Source organism: Leptodactylus fuscus, chromosome 6, assembly GCF_031893055.1.
Source record: "Leptodactylus fuscus isolate aLepFus1 chromosome 6, aLepFus1.hap2, whole genome shotgun sequence".
Classification (NCBI taxonomy): Eukaryota; Metazoa; Chordata; class Amphibia; order Anura; family Leptodactylidae; genus Leptodactylus; species Leptodactylus fuscus.
This window is the reverse complement of record NC_134270.1, coordinates 49,110,735-49,134,296: the sequence shown is the minus strand read 5'-3', so window position 1 is coordinate 49,134,296 and position 23,562 is coordinate 49,110,735. Positions and strand designations below refer to the sequence as shown.

General features: G+C 42.9%; 1 protein-coding gene and 1 non-coding gene across 3 annotated transcripts; both read left to right on the top strand.

Moving 5' to 3' along the window:
- The first annotated feature begins 2,057 nt into the window (after window positions 1–2,057).
- TRIM28 (tripartite motif containing 28) lies at window positions 2,058–21,048 on the top strand. Of its 2 annotated transcripts, none has more exons than XM_075279911.1 (17): window positions 2,058–2,491; window positions 6,112–6,221; window positions 10,281–10,413; window positions 11,013–11,145; window positions 11,237–11,353; window positions 11,636–11,750; window positions 14,063–14,209; window positions 14,289–14,403; window positions 14,488–14,558; window positions 14,754–14,778; window positions 14,966–15,008; window positions 15,098–15,293; window positions 15,439–15,731; window positions 17,294–17,396; window positions 17,505–17,579; window positions 17,775–17,909; window positions 19,004–21,048. In XM_075279911.1, the coding sequence occupies exons 1-17, from the start codon at window positions 2,245–2,247 to the stop codon at window positions 19,214–19,216; spliced, it is 2,271 nt and encodes a 756-aa protein (XP_075136012.1). In that variant the 5' UTR covers window positions 2,058–2,244; the 3' UTR covers window positions 19,217–21,048. The 2 variants fall into 2 exon arrangements, with proteins under 2 accessions (XP_075136012.1, XP_075136011.1); XM_075279910.1 differs by having other exon boundaries at window positions 14,488–14,666.
- LOC142211091 (small nucleolar RNA SNORD94) lies at window positions 5,499–5,639 on the top strand. The gene has a single exon (XR_012717168.1). It is a non-coding gene; the product is annotated as a small nucleolar RNA SNORD94 (small nucleolar RNA).
- Window positions 21,049–23,562: the final 2,514 nt, after the last annotated feature.

Genomic DNA, 23,562 nt, shown 5'->3' with positions numbered 1-23,562 from the left:
TGATGGCCACTTGTTTTTCTTTACTTAGCTGCTTTTTTCTTGCCATAATACAAATTCTAACAGTCTATTCAGTAGGACTATCAGCTGTGTATCCACCTGACTTCTGCACAACACAACTGATGGTCCCAACCCCATTTATAAGGCAAGAAATCCCACTTATTAAACCTGACACCTATGAAGTGAAAACCATTTCCGTTGACTTCCTCTTGAAACTCATCAAGAGAATGCCACGAGTGTGCAAAGCAGTAATCAAAGCAAAAGGTGGCTACTTTGAAGAACCTAGAATTTAAGACATATTTTCAGTTGTTTCACACTTTTTTGTTAAGTCTATAATTCCACATGTGTTAATTCATAGTTTTGATGCCTTCAGTGTGAATCTACAATTTTCATAGTCATGAAAATACAGAAAACTCTTTGAATGAGGTGTGTCCAAACTTTTGGTTTGTACTGTATATCCTATATATATTTTAGGAGTCTGGTCTGAAATCTTATTTATTTTGGGGATTTCTATTTCTTTAGGACTCATATATCCAAAAAGATGGCTGGGTACCAATTATAATATGTAAAGATGAACTATGTGTGTCATTGATTATGCAACCATTCATGAGATACCAAAAGAAGAAAATCTATAAACGCAATCTAGGCACAAAAAAAAATCTATGTACCCTACTGCCGTTGTCTATAATACGATGAGAGAAACAAGGCGTGCTATGGCTTCTGCTGGAAATTGGGGGAAACTTGAAAGCTGCCACTAGCTCCAACTATGACCCAGGCTTAGCTTCAATGGTTTCTCTACTGGAAGATGTTGGCAACTGTTGGAAAAAAGGGGCATCCTGTCTTAGTAGTAAGCACTATTGCCTTGCTATGCTGGAGTCTGCAGTCTGCATCCAACCAAGGACAACATCTGGATGTATTTGTATGTTCTCCCTGTATTTCTGTGGGTCTACTCCATTGTCCTCCCACACTCCAAAGGAATTGGGAATTTTGAATGAAAGCCCTACTGGAGACAGTGGGCATATTTACTTCTTCTTCTGGAGTAAATTACGCCTTTTTGAGGTTTTTTTCTGCCCTACACGTCATTTTTGAAGCATTTGCGCCTTTTTTCAGATGTTATGCCACTCTTGCCGCTGCTTTTTGGTGAGAAGGGGGAGTGGCCTAAATGGAGATCCTTTTTCACTCTGAATTTAAGACTTGCATCTTTTTAAAAAGAACAAAAAAGGGACAAAGTGCACATGGCCAAAAAAAAAGCGCATCTAAGGCTGGGCTCACATACATACTCAGGACTCCAATCCCCACTCCACTTGAGTGGAGAGAAAAGTCCTGCAAGCAAACTAGTCGGCAAACGGTATGGCCAAAAAAGGGGCAGATGATAAATAACCCCCAGTGAGTGCCGACAACATGTGTAAGGCCTAGTTTGGGTTTCCGTTCGGGGGGTCCCGAAGCGGATTGGATTGGAGTCATAAGTATGACAGTATTACAGCCCGCAAAAGCTCCCGCGGCGTCTACGTACCAAATCACGAGCCAAAATACTCTGTGTGAACCCGGCCTTATACTGTGGGGTCAATTTGAGGGAAACATTATAATGTGGGGGCAAATAATATTAGGGTTATGGGGAGCACAAAGAGAAATGACTCGGAACGGGCGGGGTCAATTTAGAAGTGGGCGGGGCTAAATTAGCATATCTTGTCCCTCTTTCTGTCCTCTGAAAGTTGGGGGAGGTATGCCAAAAGGAATCTGGTGAAAAAATGTGGTCATCTCTCAGAAGCATGTTATGCTTTCCTACAAGCAGTGGCAGTAGTAATGGCGATAGCAGTAATATATTAATTTAGAACTAATGAATATAATGAGGGTAATTGGTATTCATAATAGTTTGAGATTCCAGTCAGTGGCGCCACGCTATCTGGATGGAGTGATGCGGCCCTTCTCAGGCGCGTAGGGATTCGAAAAGGAAGAAAAAAGGGCCGGACAATCAGACTCTGGAGTCAGTTAGTCAAGCACCACATGGCGCCATCGGTATCAGGCCCCGCCCCGTTCCCAGACGTCATCGCGTTTAAGGCACGCACTATTTTAATTGATTGTTCCGCCACCGCTGAGAGAGAGAGAGCGGGGGTTTCTGTACCGCGCTTTGAGCACCGCGTGTGTATTCATCCGCCATAAGCCACAGTGCTGCAGCGAAAGCACAGGGGCTTCACCGACGCGTCGCGTTCATCGTGAGACAGAGAAACCGCCTGCTGCCTGGAGAACATGTCGGCCACCGCAACGCGCGAAAAGAGGAGCACGGTCACCTCTATGATCACCGCCAATAACAACAACGGAGACAACGGCAGCGGGGAGCCTGCGCCCGATGGCCCGGAGCTGCTGGAAAACTGCGGCGTGTGTAAGAGCCGGCTGAGGGCGGAGCGGGAGCCTCAGCTGCTGCCCTGCCTGCACACCATGTGTAAGAGCTGCCTGAGCGCCGAGCCCGCCGAGGCCAGCCCCGATCCCGGATCCGGTAAGATAATTTCCCGCCACTGCCCCAGTCATCCGGCCAGCTTTGTCCACCCCATCCAGTGCGGCCTCCGTCCTTACGGCGGGGCGGGATTGTTCCGGCCTCCATCCTATGCTAGGCCCATGAGGCCCGGGCTGCAGAACAAAGGGCTGCCCGCCCTACAGGCCTGGGATGCCTCTTGGGGGCCCTTCTTACATTGGTTGCCCCCTCTGCCAGGCGCATTTGATACTCCCACAGCCCCCGAGCATGCAGCGACCCGTGGGACTACAGATCCCAGCATGCAGCGACATTTATAGGCGCCCTCATTGCAGAGTTTGGAGTCCAGAAACTTGTAGTACTGACTCCCAGCATGCACTGAGCCATGCTGTACAGTGACTGCAGAAATGCATGTGAGGGACCACAGGTAGCAGCATGCCCTCCTCATTGAACTCCTAGAACTACTGTAGTAATACAAGGATCAGCATGCACTGACCTCTGCTATACTTTCTGTGTTTAGAAGTCATCTTGGTGCAGTGTCTACCATCCTGTAGTGGTTGTGGAACCACAAGTCCCAGCAGGTAGCCTGTCCTTTATAGTGCAGTATTGAGGAACCAGAGCACATTGAATATTATGCTGGAGGCTACAAATCCTAGCAGTTGTTGTTTCTTGTACAGCACATCTGTAGAACTAAAAGTGCCGGATTGAGTTCACCTTACTGGCCCTGAGCATGCTATGAACTCTCCCATCACTGATTTCTATGGTAGAACTACAGGTATCAGCATAAAGACTAAAACTCAAGTGCTGTTTATTTGCAACGTCAATGAATCCTCATACAGTATATTGTGTGACCCTTGTGGGGAATTGTAGAAATGACAAACTTTGGCATAAAGAAATTCTTACTAAGTTCCAAGTGTGTATAGAGGTCCTCAGAGCCTAGAATATGTCTTATCTACACTTCTTGTTCAAAGTTAGAACTGTAAGTAGCAGCATGCCCTAACCATGTGCAGGAAGTCTCTGCATGTGCTCAATATGTGGTAGGAGCCGGTCTGGCTGGTGGCCACTGCTCTGTAGTCTTCCCTCCATTTGCTGTGTAGGTAAATGCTTTCTATTGTTTCTTATCAGCCAGATGTTAATTTGCTAGTCCATGAGATGTGCAACAGGAAATGCAGAAACTTCCCTGCCCCCACTACTTTATCTCCCTTGTCTCACTGCAGGAGACATCCAGATACCTTTAGGTACATAGGAGGTGTGACTACAGTTAGCAGCTTGTATTGGTGGCTTCATAGATTGGAAGCCCCTGTGGGCAGTGTCTTCTATCCCACTGTGCCAGGCAGTCACTATTATATGTTTTGTATATTGTGTGTGCAGTATCTAAACCCTCAAATGTACAGCAGCATGGAATTAATGGTGCTATATAAATAATAGGGTGAATTCACATGCAGCTGCCCTGCTATAGACACTTGGCCCACTTTTTCCCATCCATGTCAATAAACTAGATGAAAATAATTTGTTGCTTAAAGTTCTGCAAGCAGTATGAATTCACCCAGACAGATTAGATGAGAATTGTCTAACAGATGGACAAACAATATCTGGCATTCCTCAGCCGTACAGATAAACGTTGGTAGGTTTTCCATTTTTTTTTGTTAAATGGCTCAAAAAATCCATCATGGCGGCTGTTTGTACACATCAGAAATGTGACTGAAGCTGCAGATCAGCCTTTTATATCCTATAATATAGTGGCCCACTAAAGGTGTTCTCATAGTCTACTCCTATCCTTATGCCCTATTGGGGTATATATTTAATATATTTATCCCCCTCTGTCTGGCTTCATACTTTCTTGCTGCTGTGTAATACTGTATTACACTGTATATATGACTGATTTAGTGTAAATGCTATAGTGAGCCACTATACAAGGCACATAACGATCTGCTCTGTACACTGTAAAGATTAAGGACCAGACTCTGTTAACCCCACCACCAGTCAGATATTTATGGGGTCATAAAAAAAATGCCAACCCCTTTAACACTGTCTAACTTTCCTGAATTCCTATGGAACTACATATGCAACAGGTTGTTAGTGGAAAGAGGGTGTCTTCTTGCTCTGTAACTTAATTTAGGGGGCTATAGCCATTCTAGCTCAGTCACGCTACTTCAGCCTATCTGGTGAAGGCTCTTGCTTTACTTAGGAACTTAGATGAAGAGGCCGGCTGTCTTCCTAAGACACAAAAAGGAGAGGAAGCTGTCTGTCCCCACACAATGCAGAAGTGACGGCTCCAGGGTAGGAACTGAGGCTGACTTAAGGCTGGTGTCGTCCACACAAGTTTCATGATCCCTGCCTTGCTTGTGATTTGTGGCGAGTTACACGCTTCTTCGTGGGCTGGGCCAATCCTCTCGTGTCCATGCATCTAAACAGATCCATTGTTTTTGTCACGTGACTGGGAAAACTTGATATATATCCTGGAAGTAGACATTAAAGTTTGAGGTGAAGGCCATGCAGAGTTTGTGCACAAAGTATGTTTGAAAACTGTATAGCTTGTTATACAATAGGTACTTTTGTAGAAATTGAAATATCTCTTTACTTTTATTTTTCATGACATACATGAGGGTAGTGTCTGTCGTCGGTATGCAACTGAGGCTTAAAGGGGTTGTCCATGGAGTTCTGCTCTTATCTTGTATCTGTGGGTTCTGGTCTGGTACTGATCCTAGATCATGGGATTGGAACCAGCACCTGGCTCTGCATTGCTCCGCCACCTTCCTGCTCTTCTCTAGGCTGGATACTGGTTTCAGTCACTTGACCCGGGGATGGGACCAGCCCAGAATACCCAGGTACATTATGGAAATACCCAGAGGTAGCACATTAAGTAAAACTCACTGGCCAACAACTTAAATTCATGACTGACATGGAGCTTATTGTTTGCACCCCTTAAGCACTGATGTTGGTAGAGAACTATAAAGCCAGAACTGTCCCGGCTTTTCAAGTCTTGGCTGAATTGAGATTTATCAGAAAGAAATGTATATATGACAATCCAGAAGTGGCAATGATGAATCGCGCAGGGGTACGGACCTCGGCTGAATCATGGGAGCCGAATGCAGTGTTGGACATCCTGAGTTTGCTGACGTGTGGTTGGCTGCTTGGGACCGGCCTGCATGAACTTGTCGCCCAACTGAGCCACATCACTGTACTTTGTAGCCCAAGATGACCTTTGCTATGGTAGCTTAACAGGGGTTGCAGTATAGGATGAGTTGTTTAATGTAGTTGTGACTTCATGTCATTTAAAATAGACGTTGCAACACTTTGTAAGCGTAAATACAGATCTGATTGGATTTATCTTATGGAAGAAAACTAAACAGTGACCAGTAGGTTTTATTACCTGTATAACATTAAGATAGATCTTATGGTAAAAGTATCTGCTTTTAGTTATTCATTTTTCTATTGAAATTGAAACCTTTCCACCATTGGTCCCAGAGCCTGTCTAGATTTGCACCTGCCTGAATTATTGCATTTGAGCAAAAAATGAAATTATGGAGTTTTACATCCAATATCTGGTTATTTATGGGTGGTATTTGATGTCCTGACATTGGTACTCCTGTGTTGGTGGGTGTGTTTTTTGTTCCCTGTCTTAATGGTTTCTCATGCATTTTCAGTTATGGTCAACTGCCCAGTGTGCAAGAACCAGTGCTATCAGAAGGAGATTGTTGAGAACTACTTTCTTAGAGAAGATTCGTCTGCAGATACAGCAGCTGAAACCATTCAGGTAAGAGATGAATGATTGAAAGAAATGCTTTTAAAACTTTACATCAAAATATGCAAGCTTACCTTAACATGGGGAGTAGCTTTGTCTAGGTATTTAGTCATTGTATCAAATCACACCTTACCTATCTCACAGGGTATCAAACTGACATCAGACAGTGAGGATCACTACAGTAACGCCATGCTGGATGTGATCTAGTGTAATGACTGCATAACTGTATAAAACTATAATCCTGTCCTGCCCATGGCTAGTTGAGGTAAATTTTGGATATGGCAATTTAGGATTTCTGAACTCAGCGCATTGTCAACTTTGCTGGTATCTGCCCTGGTTGCAGAAATATTGGTGCTGTTGGATTTGGCATAAAAAAATAGATGCAGGGCCAAGCCTCACAGCTCAGTCATTACTGGTCGTTGAGGAACACCTTCTTGATGGTACACTTCTATAGTCTTGAATATTTGGGCAGTGAGTAACGTGTGCTCCTCCACCAACAAGACTAATTATAGAAGTCATCACGTCAGAGGGAATACAATTGTGGCACTGCTTCTCAGCGGTATATACCATGGCTAATGATGGAGGACACAATAAAGGTCCTCTTTAATGTGATTTCTAGGCCTTAGTAAAGGACATCAAAATCAGATTGGTGGAATCTGAAAAAAATCAAATGATCTGGGCAGGCATCAGAAATATACAGTGAACAGAGCCAGAAGCAGGCATCTCTATTCACTGTGTAGTGGCAGTGTTGGGTTAGTGCAGCTCAACTTCTGTCCACATGATTTGGAGGTGAGCTGTAGTGATTGGGAAAAGCCACCATACTGAAAGTAGGCTGCTTTGTCCTCTGTATAGTTAAAGCATCAGTGGTTCCCCATATCAACTAACTAGTGGAGTGGTCAGGTGATGGTCCCCCAGCTCATATTGCTGAGCTAATCTAAGTATGAGCAATCCTTAACAAATGTCTGGAAAACCCCTTTAATTTTGGTGTATTGTTTGGTTACCTGCACTGGTAAAGCCTGATCAGTCAGATCTTCTCTGCTGGTTACTAAATGAGTCGTTGGAGATCTGAAACAGGATGGTACAGGACAGAAGAGTTGGTTGTTTCACTAAACAGACCTAACAGTGTCTCTGGTATCTGACTGGCGTCAGAATATGATCGTACCTGGGTGCCTAGGGATTTGTTTAGCCAGAAGTCGCCTTTTGATCCTTGTGTTCCTTTCCTGAGGTCGCTGATTGACCTCAGTGGTCATGTGAGGCAAAGACTTCTGCCAGAACAAGCCCCTTGGTGTCGTTGGATCAAATAGCGGTGGTGGGATGCCAGTGCAATGTGGACAGGGGAGTGTGGATTTTCTTACTTTCCTTCCCTGGCTGCCTAGCAGAAATCTGTATTTCCTGAATAATTCCTTTAAAGATATTAGAACACAACAATCCATATAAACTTGATCCCACACTGACTGCACCGATCTGCATACTGCAAGTCTTTTACCACTCAGTGAATGCAGTAAAAACGAAACCCCTAAGAAAATTGTTCAACTGCTGTTGTTTCCTAACTTTACCCCATTCTTAATTTCTTTTCTCCCCTTCCTAGTAAATGGAAACTCAAAAATCTAAAAACAAAAATTGGCCTGGTCCTGAAAGGGGTTAACAGGTGGTCAACACAGTCCCATCCTTTAGTCCCAACTGAGGCTGTTCTGTTCTGGTCTCTTGATGCAGGGGTTTTTTTAAGCTAAAAACCGGGGGTGGGTTGAAACAAGTGTTGTCTGTTCTTTCAGCCTTATTCACATAGCTGTGATTTGCATCAGTGTTTGTAAGCCTAAACCAGGAGCAGGTCAAAAGCTCCAGAACTGATGCAGATTTTTCCATTATACCTTGTTTTGGTGTTTGTTTGTTTTTTTTCCACTTGGTTTTGGCTTTCTGATACTGATTTTAAGACCTTATGTTCTTTCCGAATATCAGGGCCCGTTCACACGGGCACAGAGGGGGCAGATTATGGCACATAATCCTCGTCATAATCTACCCCCTCACAATGGTGGTCTATGGAGACCGCTACCGTTCTTTCTCCGATAGCGGCATGTTGCTGCTAGCAGAAAAAAGAAACGAGCTGCCCTTTCTTCAGGCGGATTCTGCGGCTCCCTGAGCCGTGGCATCCGCCTGGTGGCAGCAGCCTCTGGAGTCGGCCCATTCATTTGCTGCGACAGTCGTGGCAGGCGGGTTTTGACTCTTGGTGCCAAAATCCGACCCTGCCCCCCTGTGTGAACTAGCCCTTAGGAAGGAGTTTAAAAAAAAAAAAAAAGCCATGAGAATAACCCCTGACACCTGCCTTATAGTTCATCAGGTGTATATTTAATGTGTAACTCCCATTTGTATTTTTCTGCTATTGTCGGGGATGTAGTGAATACTTTTGTCATCTCTATTAAAAGGGAGTTAGCTAAGATTAAGTAGAAGACTGTAACGTTCACCTTGCAGCTGTACTAGGTGCAGCATTTATCACAGGGGATGGTCACTACAAATAGCTGTATATCCACATTTATACAACTAAGAAAGATGGTTCTGGAATCAAAAAGCTGAGATTCTTATGATGTACTAGCTATAAAAGAATTAGAGATATCAATAGTTAAAAATGGTCAGGAATTTTATATCCTGCATGATCTACTGCTCAGAGCTCGTTCACATCTGCGCCCAGGAGTCTGTTCTGTAGGTTTCAGTTTCCTGCACAAAACAGAGCAGGAGACAGAAACCTGCAGGCATCTTTCACACCTATTCATATGAATGGGTTTGAAAAGTGTCCGGCCGTGAGCGCCGGTGAGCGTTTTATGCTCTCCACGGCAAAACCGTTTTTTTCTTTTTAAACCGGACACAGTTGGACATGCAGTACTCTGTGTCTGGTTTAAAAAAAAAAAAAAAACGTTTCCGCCACGGAGAACAAGTGCTCATGGCTGGACTCTGCATGACAGGTTTGTCTTCTGCATGCAGAAAACTGAAACCTGAGAACGGACTGCCGAACGCTAGTGTGAACTCGAGTCAAAGTGGTTGTCTGGGATAACTGGAAATCTCTACACTAATCTAAACGCCCTCCTCCTTTCTAAATAACATGATCAAAAATGTATATTTGCTCATATTCCTGGGGCAGTCATGTGACCGCCCCAGGGACATTTTCTGATTATCTGATGACTATCTGTTTCCGGAAACAGTCACTACTACTACACTCTTCCTGTGGGATGGCTCTTCCTTTACTGATTCTGTAGGCGTCCTCTTCTCCCAGCCCTGCTCTGTGCACTGTTGAGAATAATCCACCTCTACTGTGCATAGTCAACGCATAGCGAGTTTGTGGGGGGCCCAGGCCTACCATAGAGGCATTAAATTCAGAGCTACATATGTAATATAGTAGTTCTATGATGGGCTGCAATACAATAGTGTTCCTCTTTATAGTATGTGCAATCTAATGATTGCAGGTCCAAGCTCCTGTTCTCTTGCAAAATATGTCAATGCATAGCCTTTTTCCTTATAATGTTTAAAATTATTAAGCACTAGGTATTCCAGCATAGAAAGTACACAAACTACATTATATATACTGTGTATGTGTAATATATATGTGTGTGCTATAAATATAAAGTACAACTTGCCATATGTAATCATATTGTGACTCAGAATAACGTACTGTGGTCATTTTTGTGCACAATGAATACTATATAAAGGAGGAATAAGAAAATGGTGCAGTAGCAGTTTTTTTTTTCTTCAACTGCACCCCATTCTGCACCTCCAGATTCCTAGTATATTGCAATCAATATTGTTCCTCTATGAAGCACTCCTACTGCTTTGTAAATGGAAAAATGACTTTAAAGGGGTTGTGTTGGGAGTTAAGATTAGTTTACCTAATCTGGCGCACTTTTGATAATGGAGGAGGGGGTTCACATGATTGAGCCAGTGCTCACTTTGTAGATGAAAGATGGATGTTTGTCCATCCTTGGAAATATAAAATTACTTTTGATAACTGACTTTTTCTAATGCATCTCCCCTCTAGGTGTCTTATTTGGTTAATTTATTAAATGTTCAATTTCCTTCTTAATGCAGAGATGCACCAGCTGTGAGGACAATGCCATAGCGAATAGTTACTGCATGGAGTGCACAGAGTGGCTTTGTGAAACCTGTGTTGAGGCTCACCAGCGTGTCAAGTACACAAAAGATCATACTGTTAAAGTCACAAGTGAGTGAGGTGAACAATACCAATTTGACTGTCTCGGGTGTATTCACACATTGCTGTCTTATAGTAGGTTATGCTGTGACAATTGCAAAAAAAAAAAGTTACATGACTGCATCTCGTAAATAAACGGACAGAGGTTTCTAGATGGTAGGGTTTCACACGCAGTTATGTTCTCTTAAAAGGGGCCACACGGTGGCTCAGTGGTTAGCACTGCAGCCTTGCAGCGCCGGGTCCTGGTGTTCAAATCCTGCCAAGGGCAAAAAACCATCTGCAAGGAGTTTGTATGTTCTCCCCACGCTTGCATGGATTTCCAGCCCATATTCCAAAGACATACTGATAGGGTGAAAGTGTGCATTGTGAGCTCTATGTGGGGCTCACAATCAACTTTTTTTTTTTTTTTTTTTTTTTTTTTTCTCTTCATTGACTTCTTGGAAAATGGAACCAGTTTTTGAGTAAAGCAATAACTCCTTAGCCTTGTATACAGTCAATGATGTCACTGGGTGATGTAAAACTTTATATGCAAGCAAAAATGAGGATTGTCTGTCCTGATGAACTATAGATGAATTTGTTTTGTTTTTTTTTGTTTTTTTTCTAATCTGTAGGTGGCTCTAAAAAGGAAACTGAGCATACAGTTTTCTGCCCAATCCATAAACAAGAGGCCCTCATGCTCTTCTGTGATACCTGTGACACACTGACCTGCCGTGACTGCCAGCTGCAAGGGCACAAGGATCATCAGTGCGTAAAAGCTTTCGGTTTTGTAAATTGACCTATTGGTTTCCATATCTAACTTGCATATAACTTTATTCTCTTTATGGCGGTGTTTCAGGTATCAGTTTTTGGAAGATGCTGTCAAAAATCAACGGAAAATTCTCTCTGCTTTAGTGAAGAGATTAGGAGAAAAACATGTTCTTCTACAAAAATCAACAAAGGATGTTCATTCTTCGTAAGTAGAATTATACCAGTACAACTGCACTAAATCTAGTGCTTAAGGAATAGTACAGCGCTTTTTACCTGTGTATCAATGAAATGGTAGAAATTTTGGAAGTTTTTGGTATTGACGTGCCGTGCTATCCCCATGTTTTATCTGCACGTACTTCCTTGTGGGTAACACTACAGCTTTTATTTTGTTCTTTTGTTAGAACTGGCTAGTGTAAAGTATAACATCTAATGGAAAATGTTCACTTTTTTTTCCACGTCCAATTAAAACCCTTGTTGCTTTGTGCAGGATTCGTCAAGTAATCGACGTACAGAAGAAATTGCAGGTCGATGTGAAGATGGCGATCTTGCAGATAATGAAGGAACTTAACAAGCGTGGCAAACTCCTCGTAAATGATATGCAGGTCTGTTTGTAACTTGTATACAAGTGGAAGAACAGATCTTGTGTTAAGCAGTCACTGGTGGTGGAGAGCAGTGTTCTTAAAACACTGGGGTTGGCCTACTAGTAAAAATGCACCAAGGTCTGGCACGGTTTGTGCCAAAACTGCAACTTGAATGCCTTACTCCCGGCTTAACTGCTTTTAGAACTTTTTGTATTTCATCTGACAAGTGGGCACATCTTAGTGTAAGGGCAGGAGGACTAAGGACTAAAGATTTGCAGGTATTGTCGTCAAATATCAGCACTTGTGGTTAAACTGTCAGATTTAAGCCCAACTAAACTTTCAGACAGTAAAGCAAATGCTCCCAGAAAAATCAAACGCTAACAAATTGTCTTTCTGTGAAACCCTGTTTTCTTTCATTACTGAGATCTGTACACGCCTTTTCATTGCCGTACGTTTCTTGTACAAGGCAGGGAAGCAATAGTCAATATAACAGTTCTCTTGGGTATCACTCCGACCCTAACTCATCTCTTCAACCTATCCCTAGCCAATGGATCCTTCTCCTCCGCCTTCAAACATGTCACTCCTATACTTAAAAAACCATCCCTCGACCCGTCCTCTCCAGCCAACTATCGTTCCATCTCACTGCTCCTGTACGCCTCCAAACTGCTTGAGTAACACGTCCACTACGAACTCTCCTCCTATCTATCGTCCAACCTGTTCTTTGACAGACTTCAGTCAGGCTTCAGACCCCGGCACTCCACTGAAACTGCTCTAACAAAAGTCACTAATGACCTTCTAACCACCAAAGTCAATCGTCATTACTCTGTCCACTTCCTCCTTGACCCCTCCTCTGCCTTTGACACAGTTGACCACTCCCTCCTGTTAGAAATTCTCTCATCCCTTGGCATCTCAGACTTGGCCCTTTTCTGGATCTCCTCATACCTCACCGACCGCACAGTCAGCGTCTCCCACTCGCACACTACCTCCTCACCACGCCCTCTCTCCGCAGGTGTCCCCCAAGGCTCCGTCCTAGGACCCCTCCTGTTCTCCATCTATACCCTTGGCCAACTTGTAGAATCTCATGGTTTTCAATGCCATTGTTATGCTGATAACACCCAAATATACATCTCTGGATCAGACATTACCTCCCTGCTGACCAGAGTTCCAGATTGCTTAGCGGCCGTAGCTTCCTTCCTCTTTCTCAAACTGAACATGGAGAAAACAGAGCTCCTCATCTGTCTCCCCCCCCCCCCCCCTCTCCTTCTGTCTCTACCCCCTTCCCCCATATATTGTAAGCCCTCACGGGAAGGGCCCTCTACCCCACTGTGCCAGATGGTCACTGTTAGTATTATATCTACCTGTATATTTTGTGTATTGTATGTAAACCCCCAAATGTAAAGCACCATGGAATTAATGGTGCTATATAAACATAAACAATAATATCATAAAACCTAAACGGACTTTAGCGTCAAATGAAAGATAAGATTTGCAATTTTCATCTGACACAGTGATCATTGGATTTCCACAGCGCAGCGGTCAGAATTTGTGCCGCTGCATATAAATATGCCCATACTGGTTGTTAGAACTCAAACTAATCCCCGTTCCCCAAAAGGCACAGCTTCTGTGTATTACAGAAGAACCTATCCCTGTTGTAACAAAAGCAGTATATAGCTCTTCAATGTACAGAATTTCACAGAAAGGAGCAAAATTCTGTTAATGTACATTACAAAACTTGGCAAACATTCTACGGGAAAAGCAAGAAGTTTGAAAGCTTAGTGACACTTTAAGACTTCAGTTTGTCTGCACTCTGAGACAGACTTAACGATACTTTAATAATGTGACCAGCTTTCAACCCTCTTAAAGGTGCTTAATGTAGCAATTTTTTTTTTTTTTTTTTTTTATTAGGGAGCGTTCACACTACCGTAGGTGTCCGACATGTAGTGTCCGCTCCAAATCTGTCGCGGACACTAGCTGTGTCCGTGACACTTGCCATTCATCTCAATGGGCATCGGGTGCATTCTTTTGCATTCCATGCCCGTCCTTCCCTGTCCGCAAGTGAAGATGTCCGACTTCACAAGCGGACAGAGGAACCCTGCATGCAGGGTTTTTCTGTCCACTTGTGAAGTCGGACATCTTCACTTGCGGACAGGGAAGGACGGGCACAGAGTGCAAAAGAACGCACCCAATGCCCATTGAGATGAATGGCAAGTGTCACGGACACAGCTAGTGTCCGCGACAGATTTGGAGCGGACACTACATGTCGGACACCGACGGTAGTGTGAACGCCCCCTTATTTTAAAGCAATTCTGAGCTTGTTTGCTTTATTTTTTTAGAAAGTGACAGAAGGACAACAGGATAAATTGGAGAAACAGCACTGGAACATGACCAAACTTCAGAAGCACCAGGAACACATTCTCCGCTTTGCTACTTGGGCATTGGAAAGTGATAACAACACAGCCTTGCTGCTTTCTAAGAAACTGGTACAGTTCTATTTCTTTATTGTCTTCCCTTCGGACTGTTACTTCCATTGCACCTGTCTGACTGCTGTCTTTATATTAGATCTATTTCCAGCTGCACCGCGCTTTGAAAGTGGTCGTGGACCCAGTTGAGCCATTGGGAGACTTGAGGTTTCAATGGGATGCAGATACATGGACAAAACATGCAGAGTTTTTTGGTGAGAGTGGAATTTAAATCTATTGATTACATCACAATGGCACAGTGGGGATATTTCTGGTAATGTGTTTTTCCTCTCTCTCAGGTAAAATTGTGTCTGACAAAACTGGGGTTGTATCATCAACTGCAACTCAGTCAATGAACTCGACATCTCAGGTATTGACACCACTTACAAATTTCAACCCAATGGTGCAGAATAGAGCAAGACCTGGTGTTTCTCAAGGGAGAGCTGCACTGGGTGGCCCTGGGGGCTTCATGCAGCAGGTGCAGTATTTAGACTGGTTGTTAGTTGTTTTAAGATAATTCATGTATCCGCTATGGTAGAAACTAACGTGTGTTTTCTTTTTACAGTCCATGGATGACTATGATGGGACAGGTATGTTTCTCCTTTCCAAATTTTTTAATTTTTTTTTTTTTTTTTTTTAAACATGTACTAAAATAAATATATATATATATATATATATATATATATATATATATATATATATATATATATATATATATATAAAAAAAAAGTACTAGTGTTCTGCTGGAAAATGATTTTTATTTAACTTTCTTTCCAGAGGGTGAATCATCTGGCTTGGATGTTCTTGGAGGACAGAAAAGGTATGACTATCTTATCCTATATCAATGGAGTGTGTTGTGTGTTTTGTTTTTTTCCTCCCCCTCACAATTAATCAAATTTCTTCTTAAAGGGGACGGAGTTCAGAGGGCGGTGATGTAAATGAATTGTTAAAGAAGGTTCCTCGTGTTAGTTTAGAACGTTTGGACGTGGATCTTAATCCTGACACTCAGCCGCCAGTCTTCAAAGTTTTTCCTGGCAACACAAATGAAGACTACAATTTAATTGTCATTGAGAGAGGAAATAATGGTGGAGATCCGGTTGTAAAAGTAAGTGTGTGTGGTTCCCCCTTCCCCCAGTCCAGACATGTACACAGTCACTTGTCCAAAAAAAAACTATGCACAGCACTGAAAGTATTAGAATTGCACAGAGAGTTGCCCATTACAACAAAAAAAATTGTATTGTTCACTCCAGGAGGAAGCAATGGAAACCGGTATTGGTATTCCCACAATGGACTCTGGTGAGGAAAAACCTTACATGCGCCCTGATGGTTTGCAAGAAAATGTGACTCCTGCAGTTCGCCCACCAAGCACAACTGGTGATGCTGCGGCTGCTGAGTTCCAAGGCTCCAGCGCAACTGTAGTTCCGGAAGCTGTATCTGGCGCTCGCTGTAAGGTGTGCCAAAAGGATGGCGCTCTGACATGCAGCCAGTGTAAAAACACTTTCCACCGTGACTGCCATCTGCCAGCTATTACAGAAACTATAAGGTATGGTTTGCAAAAAATGTGTATGGTGTTTATCCCATCTTTCTTCAGCATGCAGGACTGTCTCATTCTTTACGCCAGGCCCTAGAGATGTATACGTTATACTCCAGTCTGATGTGGTCTGAGGGATGTAAAATAAGTAACAGGAAATTCCTTTAGTTTTATCTTTCTCCACATTTTGGACCATATTAAATCATTTTGAGACTTGAATTAACAGCCTAGGTGGTAGCCATATTAGCTTCCTTAGGTACCACTTTCATTATAGTGATATGGAATGTCTCATAATCTCAGCTCTGCCTCTAAGGACACTAGCGATGGTCTAACTCATTTTATACTGTAATGTTGTTCCTTGCTTCTGAGCTTTCTAAAACATATATATATATTTTTTTTTTAAAGGGGTTTTCTGGTACCAGTAGCATTTGTCTTCAACACAAGCATCCACTATTGCAAATTTAGTATATATTTGTACCTAGAATCTGGTCCTCTATTCTCCTGTGCAGTCACCAGATCTACCACAACTTATTTCTATGTCCTTGGAGGATTTAGCAGTTGCCTTATTACCTCAAATCAAAAGATGGTGGAGTGGGTGGGCAAACTAGAGCAATAGGGTGGTGGAGTGGGAGGTTCTTGGCTTACTCTTAAAGGGGTATTCCCACGTCGTATACTCGCCAGTCTTCACTGCTGTAAAATCTTCTTTCTTCCTGGTTTCTTGCGTCATGTGGTGGGCGGGGTTTCACATGCAACCTGCTGTTTAGCTCTGCCCCCAAATTGGCATGTAGCTCCGCCCACCACATAGCGTGATCCTATGGGGCGGCTGAAGGGCCTGTGATGTCATCAAAGGTCCTCACTATATGCACAATATTGGACTATGAAGTACAGACGGGAGCAACTCCATTCTGTGTTACAAACAGACTGCCTGTCTCTGCCATAATGAACAGAATTGAATTAGCTAATCTGATAACTGGGAGAACAGAAGACTAGTTCAGAAATGAAAGCAGCTGCTCTCCCCTATCTGAGAGCAGGAAGGTCACGTGGTGAAGACACAGGAATAGCTAGAAACACAGGCTCGTTCCCGTGCACTTAGCCCCTCCTCCCTCCCCCCTGAGAGCAGGCAGATGCATCACTTGACTTTTGAGCAGATAAGATGTGTCAACAATGAATTGAATAAAGTAAGATAGTGGACAAACAAAGCAGTTTTGCTGAAGCAGTGTATTTAGGAAAAGTCTTACATCCACATTAACAAGCAGTATAGATAGGATCCTTGTGATGGGACAACCCCTTTATAGAGCAAGAGGGTGGTGTAGTGTGAGGTTCTTGGCTGATTCTTAATGTCTGTGCTAAGGAACATGAAGTATCCATTGTAAACTGAGTGCCTTGTATTATTGGACTATGACTGGTACTGATAGTCCTTAGTGATAACTCCAGAGCCAGAAATCGCTTCAAACTTGAAGAAACTGGTCTTTAATGAATGTGCGAAGCATAAGCCAGTCATGAATGACTGCAAAGCTTTGAAGACTTTGCCGCTAACACCCTCTTTAATTTTTTCTTTTTTTTTTTTTTTAAAGTGGAGAATGGAAGTGTATGCTATGTCAGGACGTGCCCAAGGGTGAACAAGGTGATGCTGCTTCAGATGCTAATGCCACCAGCCTCTCAACAATCGATCAGAAGGTACAGCGCGCTGAGCTTCACATTCACTTCTAATTTATTTTTTTGACCACCTGATATTCCTGTTACACATCTTAAGCCTTTTAGCTTAGACTGTCATTTTGTTTCTAGAAATGTGAGCGCGTGTTGCTGGAACTACTCTGCCATGAGCCTTGCCGACCCTTCCACAGGCTATCTGCCAGTGCAGTAAGTATGCTTTTGCTCCCCCTTAGGAAATGTTTGCGTTGTGTTGGAGGAAACACATCTGATGTGTCTGCAGTTATCAGATTGACGCTGTAGTTCCTACAGGACTTCAGTTGTATTTCCGATCACTTTTTTACACTTTTGTTCTACTCTATATAGTTTGTCTTCATTTCATGGCTAATGGTTAACTTGTTTTAGGATGGAGATCCGATGATTGACTTGACACTTATCCGGGCCAAGCTACAACAGAAGTTAACTCCTTTTTATACCAACCCTGATGACTTTGTACGTGATGTCTGGATGATGTTTAGAAATGTCAGCAAATTTGCCGAGGTGAGACATCTCTTGTAATCCCTTGATTTCTTACCAAGTTACTGTTACCTTTCTACTGGCCACCAATGGCTTACCATGGCAGGTCTGCTTAACTGTTTCCCTTAGCCACCTTAAGATCAGTAAGCGTCTGAATACTGAGACCCCTTTTAGTGGCCTGGTGCTGAGGGGTTTGAATGGAGCAGTGCTACTTACAGGAATGGAGAAGAAATTGTGAAGCTGGCCAGGCATTCTAGATTACCTTGGGCCCTTTCAGCTGGCATCAGGACACGTAGATGCCATAAACAGACTTGTGTAACATTCTGCCAAAAACCAGATTGACCATGCTGGATATTCTTGGCTGACTTTTGGACAATAATACTAGTTTTTGGCCAAGAGAAGCCAATCCTACCAATTTGCGGAAGTGGGCATTTTAATGTTGACAGTGGAACCATTTGGACAGCCACTTGACTGCTTTCCAAAATCTAAAGTGTATGGCCAACCTAACATGAGCATCACAATGGTGGGTGGCTCTGATCGTACACATTTTGAGGTTATAAAGTAATTTTCCTGTGGAGGACTGTGATGTATCTTGTTGTATAGGCGCACAATAGGATAGATCACTAACGGGCTTCCATTATATTAAAAAAAAAACAACTATACTATCTTGGCGCAAATGCCAACTACAATATTCAGAAGTGACTTTTTTTTTTTTTTTCTTTTGTTTTTGGTGCCAGTTGGGAGTGGCTACAAAAGAAATGGGACATATAAAGGAAGCTCTTAGATGTTTCCCTTCAGTTACTTTCACTCTTGACTTAAGCTAAAAATAAAAAACGCAGAAAAAATCTGCAACAAAAATGCTGTTTGCTCAACATGGGGCTTTAGACAAAGGCCTAACTGCAACATCTGTGGGCAAATGTGTTGCAAGATACCATACCGGACATGTATGCCTCCCTAATGGAGTTAGAAGTGGGTTTGCCGTCCATTGAATGAATGGATACATTTTGTGTATATAAAACATAGGCTTCATACGTGTGACTAGAGCCTTAATTGCTGTAACTTGAATTTATTTTTGGTTGTTTTAAACTGACTAAACTTTTTTTTTTTTTTTTTGGTAGGATAAAGCTGTGGTCCAGTCAATCATCGAACTCCAGGCTTTCTTTGAAGCAAGGCTCAGTCTTCTGTTTGGGGATCGCAAATTTCCATGTCTCTTAGGAGAAGTTGGAAGAGATGATGAAGCGCATAGTGAAAGCGTAACTCAAAGAAGTTCTCCTGTGAGCACAACCAGCGACAGTGTATCTTCTGTTAAAAATGGCGCTGAACAGATTTAATGAAAATTCATCTGGATCTGTCCAAATATAGCCTGAGTCAAGATGACATGCGCATGTCTAGTTTCAAAGAAGATGAAAACTGCGCAAGTGACTGGAAAAATTCTATAGCCCCTTCCCTCTTTCCATAGATGAGTCCTAGATGCAACGAATGATGGATGACTCTGAAAGGCCTGTAAAGTAGCATTAGTGAGCTCTTATCGGCTTCATTCACACAGCTTGTGTCAAATCTAAGTCTCCTTGTTTTTGTAACTCCTACTGCGTTTTCAGTTGTGTTAAAGGGATTTTCCCATCCCAGTTAGCTTTCCACAATATAGGTCATGAGTATGTGATCTGTGGGGGGACTAATGCCCAGACCCAACACAGATCATCTGTTCTGGCAATTTCCAGGTGGTAGAAGTTACAGCAGTGGGTTTGGAAGTGCTCTGACTGCTTTTGTCCAAGTAATAGGAGCAGCACAGCACGCCTGTATAGCTGTCATTCTGTTTATTTGGAACACCTCTCCTATTACTTGAATAGAAGCTGCCATATGTTCGGTCCTCTTCTGTAACTTCTGGCTTCCCAAGGCTCCATAAGTCACTTACTAATGATTCTTGTGGGGCTGTAAAAATTAAACCTTTAAATCCGTTTCCTGTGTGAAACTATCACAAGTTGCGTCAATGCTGTTTGAGACCCCCCCCCTCCTTTCCCCCGCCACCACGTCAGGCCATGTAAAGCTGGTATATGATCCAATTGTTACACAGGGCTGGCATGTAACCGTATCCCAGTTTATAGTTCATAGATTTTGTGAGGTAAGCCAGGGTGAGATTGCTGTTCTTTGCTCTTCAAATACACATTTTCATCCTCACATGGCAGCCTCGTCCAGGACCAAATAATTTCTCTCCCTGCTGCCTTTGACCCTTTGTTGGGGCTTCCCAAGCCAAGAGGCTTTAGAAATATTGATTAATAAGGTGGTTTCTGCCTTCTTTACCAATGAATTGAACGGGGTCATTGATCTGTCATCGCTGTTCAAGTTGGAGGAATGTGTTAAGTATTACACATCCAGATTGAGCCAATTTTCAGCGTCCTGTACAGCAGGTCCACCGCCAACTTGTAGGTGTGCAAAGTATTGATAACATTAGAAAAAAGTGTAAATTCGCAAGACTACTCGGCCTATAGAATTCAAGTTGGAAGTTGTACTTGTAGAGAGTGGTGACATCTATATTATGTCATAGATCCCAAGTCTCATTCCCCCTCTTCACCTCCATTTTCTTGCTCATTCACATAAAATAGAATAAAGTCTGCATTGAAGTAATATTTCGTTTTATGCTTTTTGTTTTGTAATCACGTCCTGAAGAACATCCTGGAGACTTAGTTACTTTTTTTTTTTTTTTCTCAATTTTTCAGAAACTGAAATCAGAATGTAAAATATTAATTTACACCACCTTTATTTTACAAAACACTAGGTTGGTGGCATTTGACTGTATACTGTTCTTAGAGATAACAGGTGACCCATTGATTTGTGGCCATTCTCAGTGTCGCCGATGTCGGGAAGAAGTTCTCAAACGTGAGACACTCGGTGACTAGAATCCCCACTGAGGACGAAACCTTGGACAGATCTAAGCTATGTATCATTACTGTACTGTTCAATATGACATCTGCCCCCTCCCCCACTTACTGTCGTAGCCTCTAAACACCCGTCTGTTCATTAGCTGATGTGCTGTCCTGTTTGCCTTGATACTAATGGAGATGCCTGGTGAGACCATTTTGTAAGAGCAGTAAATCTTTAAGACAACTTTCTTTCCTTTTTGTGTTTTTATTTTTTATTAAATAAAGCTTAAACACTTCCAAGCTTGTATTTGTTTTACAGACGTGACATTTATTCTAGTTCTGGTTTATTTTACTAGCAGTACCTAGCTATATATGGCTGTATATTATAGAATGCTTCATGTGAAATAAATATTTGGTCCTCTGGTTTCCTTAAGGAAGTGCTTGTTCTGTTGCTTCTATCCTCTAGTGGCTTAGCACGAGTCCTCTGGTTTGTACCTTTTATATTATGGTTTCTGGGAAGAGAGCCATCCCTGAGAAAAGGAGCAGAATTTAATTATTTATAAAATACAGAAAGGAACTGAATTACAAACGGTCTGTCACTATGCTAATAGTATAGCTCTTTAAAGGGGGTTCTAAATGTCAAACGATCTCATTTGGGAGATTGAACCTCCAATAATTTAACCTATAATTGAGTGAAGTGAGAATGCCATGAGGCTGCAGTACAAATCCAGATGAACTAAACCCCTGTCCGCCCAAGTGATAGAGCCCACTCTACTTGGTAATCTACATCTCTATCAAATTCTGGAGGATATAATCCTAGAGCTACAAAGGCAGTCTTGAGAACTTCTCTAATCCACATGGCTAAGGGTTGGTTCACACTAGCGCTTGATTCCGTCCGCATGGAGACACCAATGCTATACCAACGCTATGCAGTTAAGCACACGGAGCCCATAGACTATAATGGGCTTTGTGTGCTTGTCGCGCACTGCCTGCACAATTCATTTGTGCGCGGCAAGCACACGGAGCCCATTATAGTCTAAGCGCTCTGTGTGCTTAACTGCACAGCGCTTGCATTAGCGTTGGTATTCAGTCCGGGGGGGGGGGGGTCTCCATGCGGACGGAGTGCAAGCGCTAGTGTGAACCAACCCTCCGTTAGACTTGAAGCCTTTGGTATTTAGAGAGGACCTTTTCACCTCCTGGGGTACATGCAAATACACCGCTAGAAAGCAGTGCAGCACTATCGGATTTCCCGTTCTGTGGCCACCACCCAGTGAAGAGCTATTGGTGCTGATATCATAGCTGTTCACGGTCAGAAGGGGCATTTCTGACAGTCTCAGGCGCACCCTACCTCACAGCTGTGTCTATTGTACTGAGAGGAGGAGCTCTCCTTACCACTCTCGCGCCGTCCCCCCCCCCTGCTGTGAGGAAGAGCATTCCTGATAGACTGTCAAACACCCTTCTGACAGTGTAGAACTACGACACGGCACCAATAGCTCTTCACCCAGGGCACAGAACGGGAAAGCTTTCTAGCGGTGTATTACACCGCATGTGCCTCAGGAGGTGAAAGGTTCTCTTTAAAAGGTTTTCAGGCCTTATGACATCCTGAGACCTGTTTAGGTACATTTTTGGGCATCTGGAAAAGTCGAGCAAATGAAATTGTGTTCCGAATTAGGGCAAAAAAAAAAAAATATGGAAGAGATATGGCCTGGTTTTGATTTGCAGGGAAGACTCCTTTGGAATAAATTCTGGAAGGTACTCTATCGGGAAACAGTTATGCAGGACTCTGCTGAAAAAGCCTGAAGTTCTCACAATCTTTACAGACATGATCGCCAACAACAAGGAGGTTTTCAGTGAGTGAAACCTAAAGTCTAATAGCCCTGCTGTTCAAAATGTTTCACAGTCTTTAAGGCCCGTATATAGGTTCCATTGTGGGATAGGCCTGACTCTTTACGGTCATCTTCAGGAATGTTAACTAGGGGATCTGGAGAGACTTATCTTCAAAGACTGGTGGATAAGGCACCTAGCTGTACCTTCATGTGGAAGGGCTTAACCCCTTATCTAGACCGTTTTGCAAGAAGTCTAGACTATTGAGGCGTTAAAGCTATAAATTTCTTGCCTACTATAGCAAAACACCAAAATATTTTTTTCATCCTAGTGTCGTTTTTTCCTGGTGGATTCTACATTTGAAAAAGGCAGGTTGGGTATTCAGGGTGGCCTCTGACAGTCCACTTGATTCTTAATAAGGACCGGTCTACCTTCCAGCTGCCAGATTGAACTTGTTCAGGTCTGGGCAGAGCTGAGACCTATTAAGATGCCAAGACTGCATGAGCTGAGAAAACCACAATCTATTTGCAAGAATGGTATGATGATAATCGCCGTTATTTCATCCCATCTGATCTAAATCAATATCATGGAAACTGTCCGCCAGCCTGAATCTCCATGGGATGGACAAGGTATCCACAGCTAAGGGATTGTTCTTCTGGTATAATGAGCAGCACTTCTCTACCTTTACATTTAATTTCGAGGCCATGAGGTCTACATTTGGGCAACTCCACCTCAGAGTAATCCGATGGAATATCTTTGAATTCAGGAACCATTTCGCAAGAAGGGGAGTGACCTCTACTCAGCAAGCGCCTTCTGTAGTGTAGGAGCAGTGTGTCTGAGTGTGGTGGTTTTTTTTTTTTAATTAATAAGCCTGTCTAAATAGGGAACTATGGATCGTCTGAGAGCTGTGACTACAGAAGTGACCAGAGATGCAAAAAGGGCAGAGGAGATCCCAAATAGAAGGCTGTGAACTGAAAAGGCTTCCTTCTGCCCTT

Bases quoted from the DNA above. Each gene is read 5' to 3' on its own strand.
- TRIM28 (XM_075279910.1), top strand. From the start codon at position 2,245: ATGTCGGCCACCGCAACGCGCGAAAAGAGGAGCACGGTCACCTCTATG. The intron at 6,222-10,280 runs GTAAGAGATGAA...TTCTTAATGCAG, and splicing joins CAGCAGCTGAAACCATTCAG to AGATGCACCAGCTGTGAGGA. The intron at 15,294-15,438 runs GTAAGTGTGTGT...TGTTCACTCCAG, and splicing joins GTGGAGATCCGGTTGTAAAA to GAGGAAGCAATGGAAACCGG.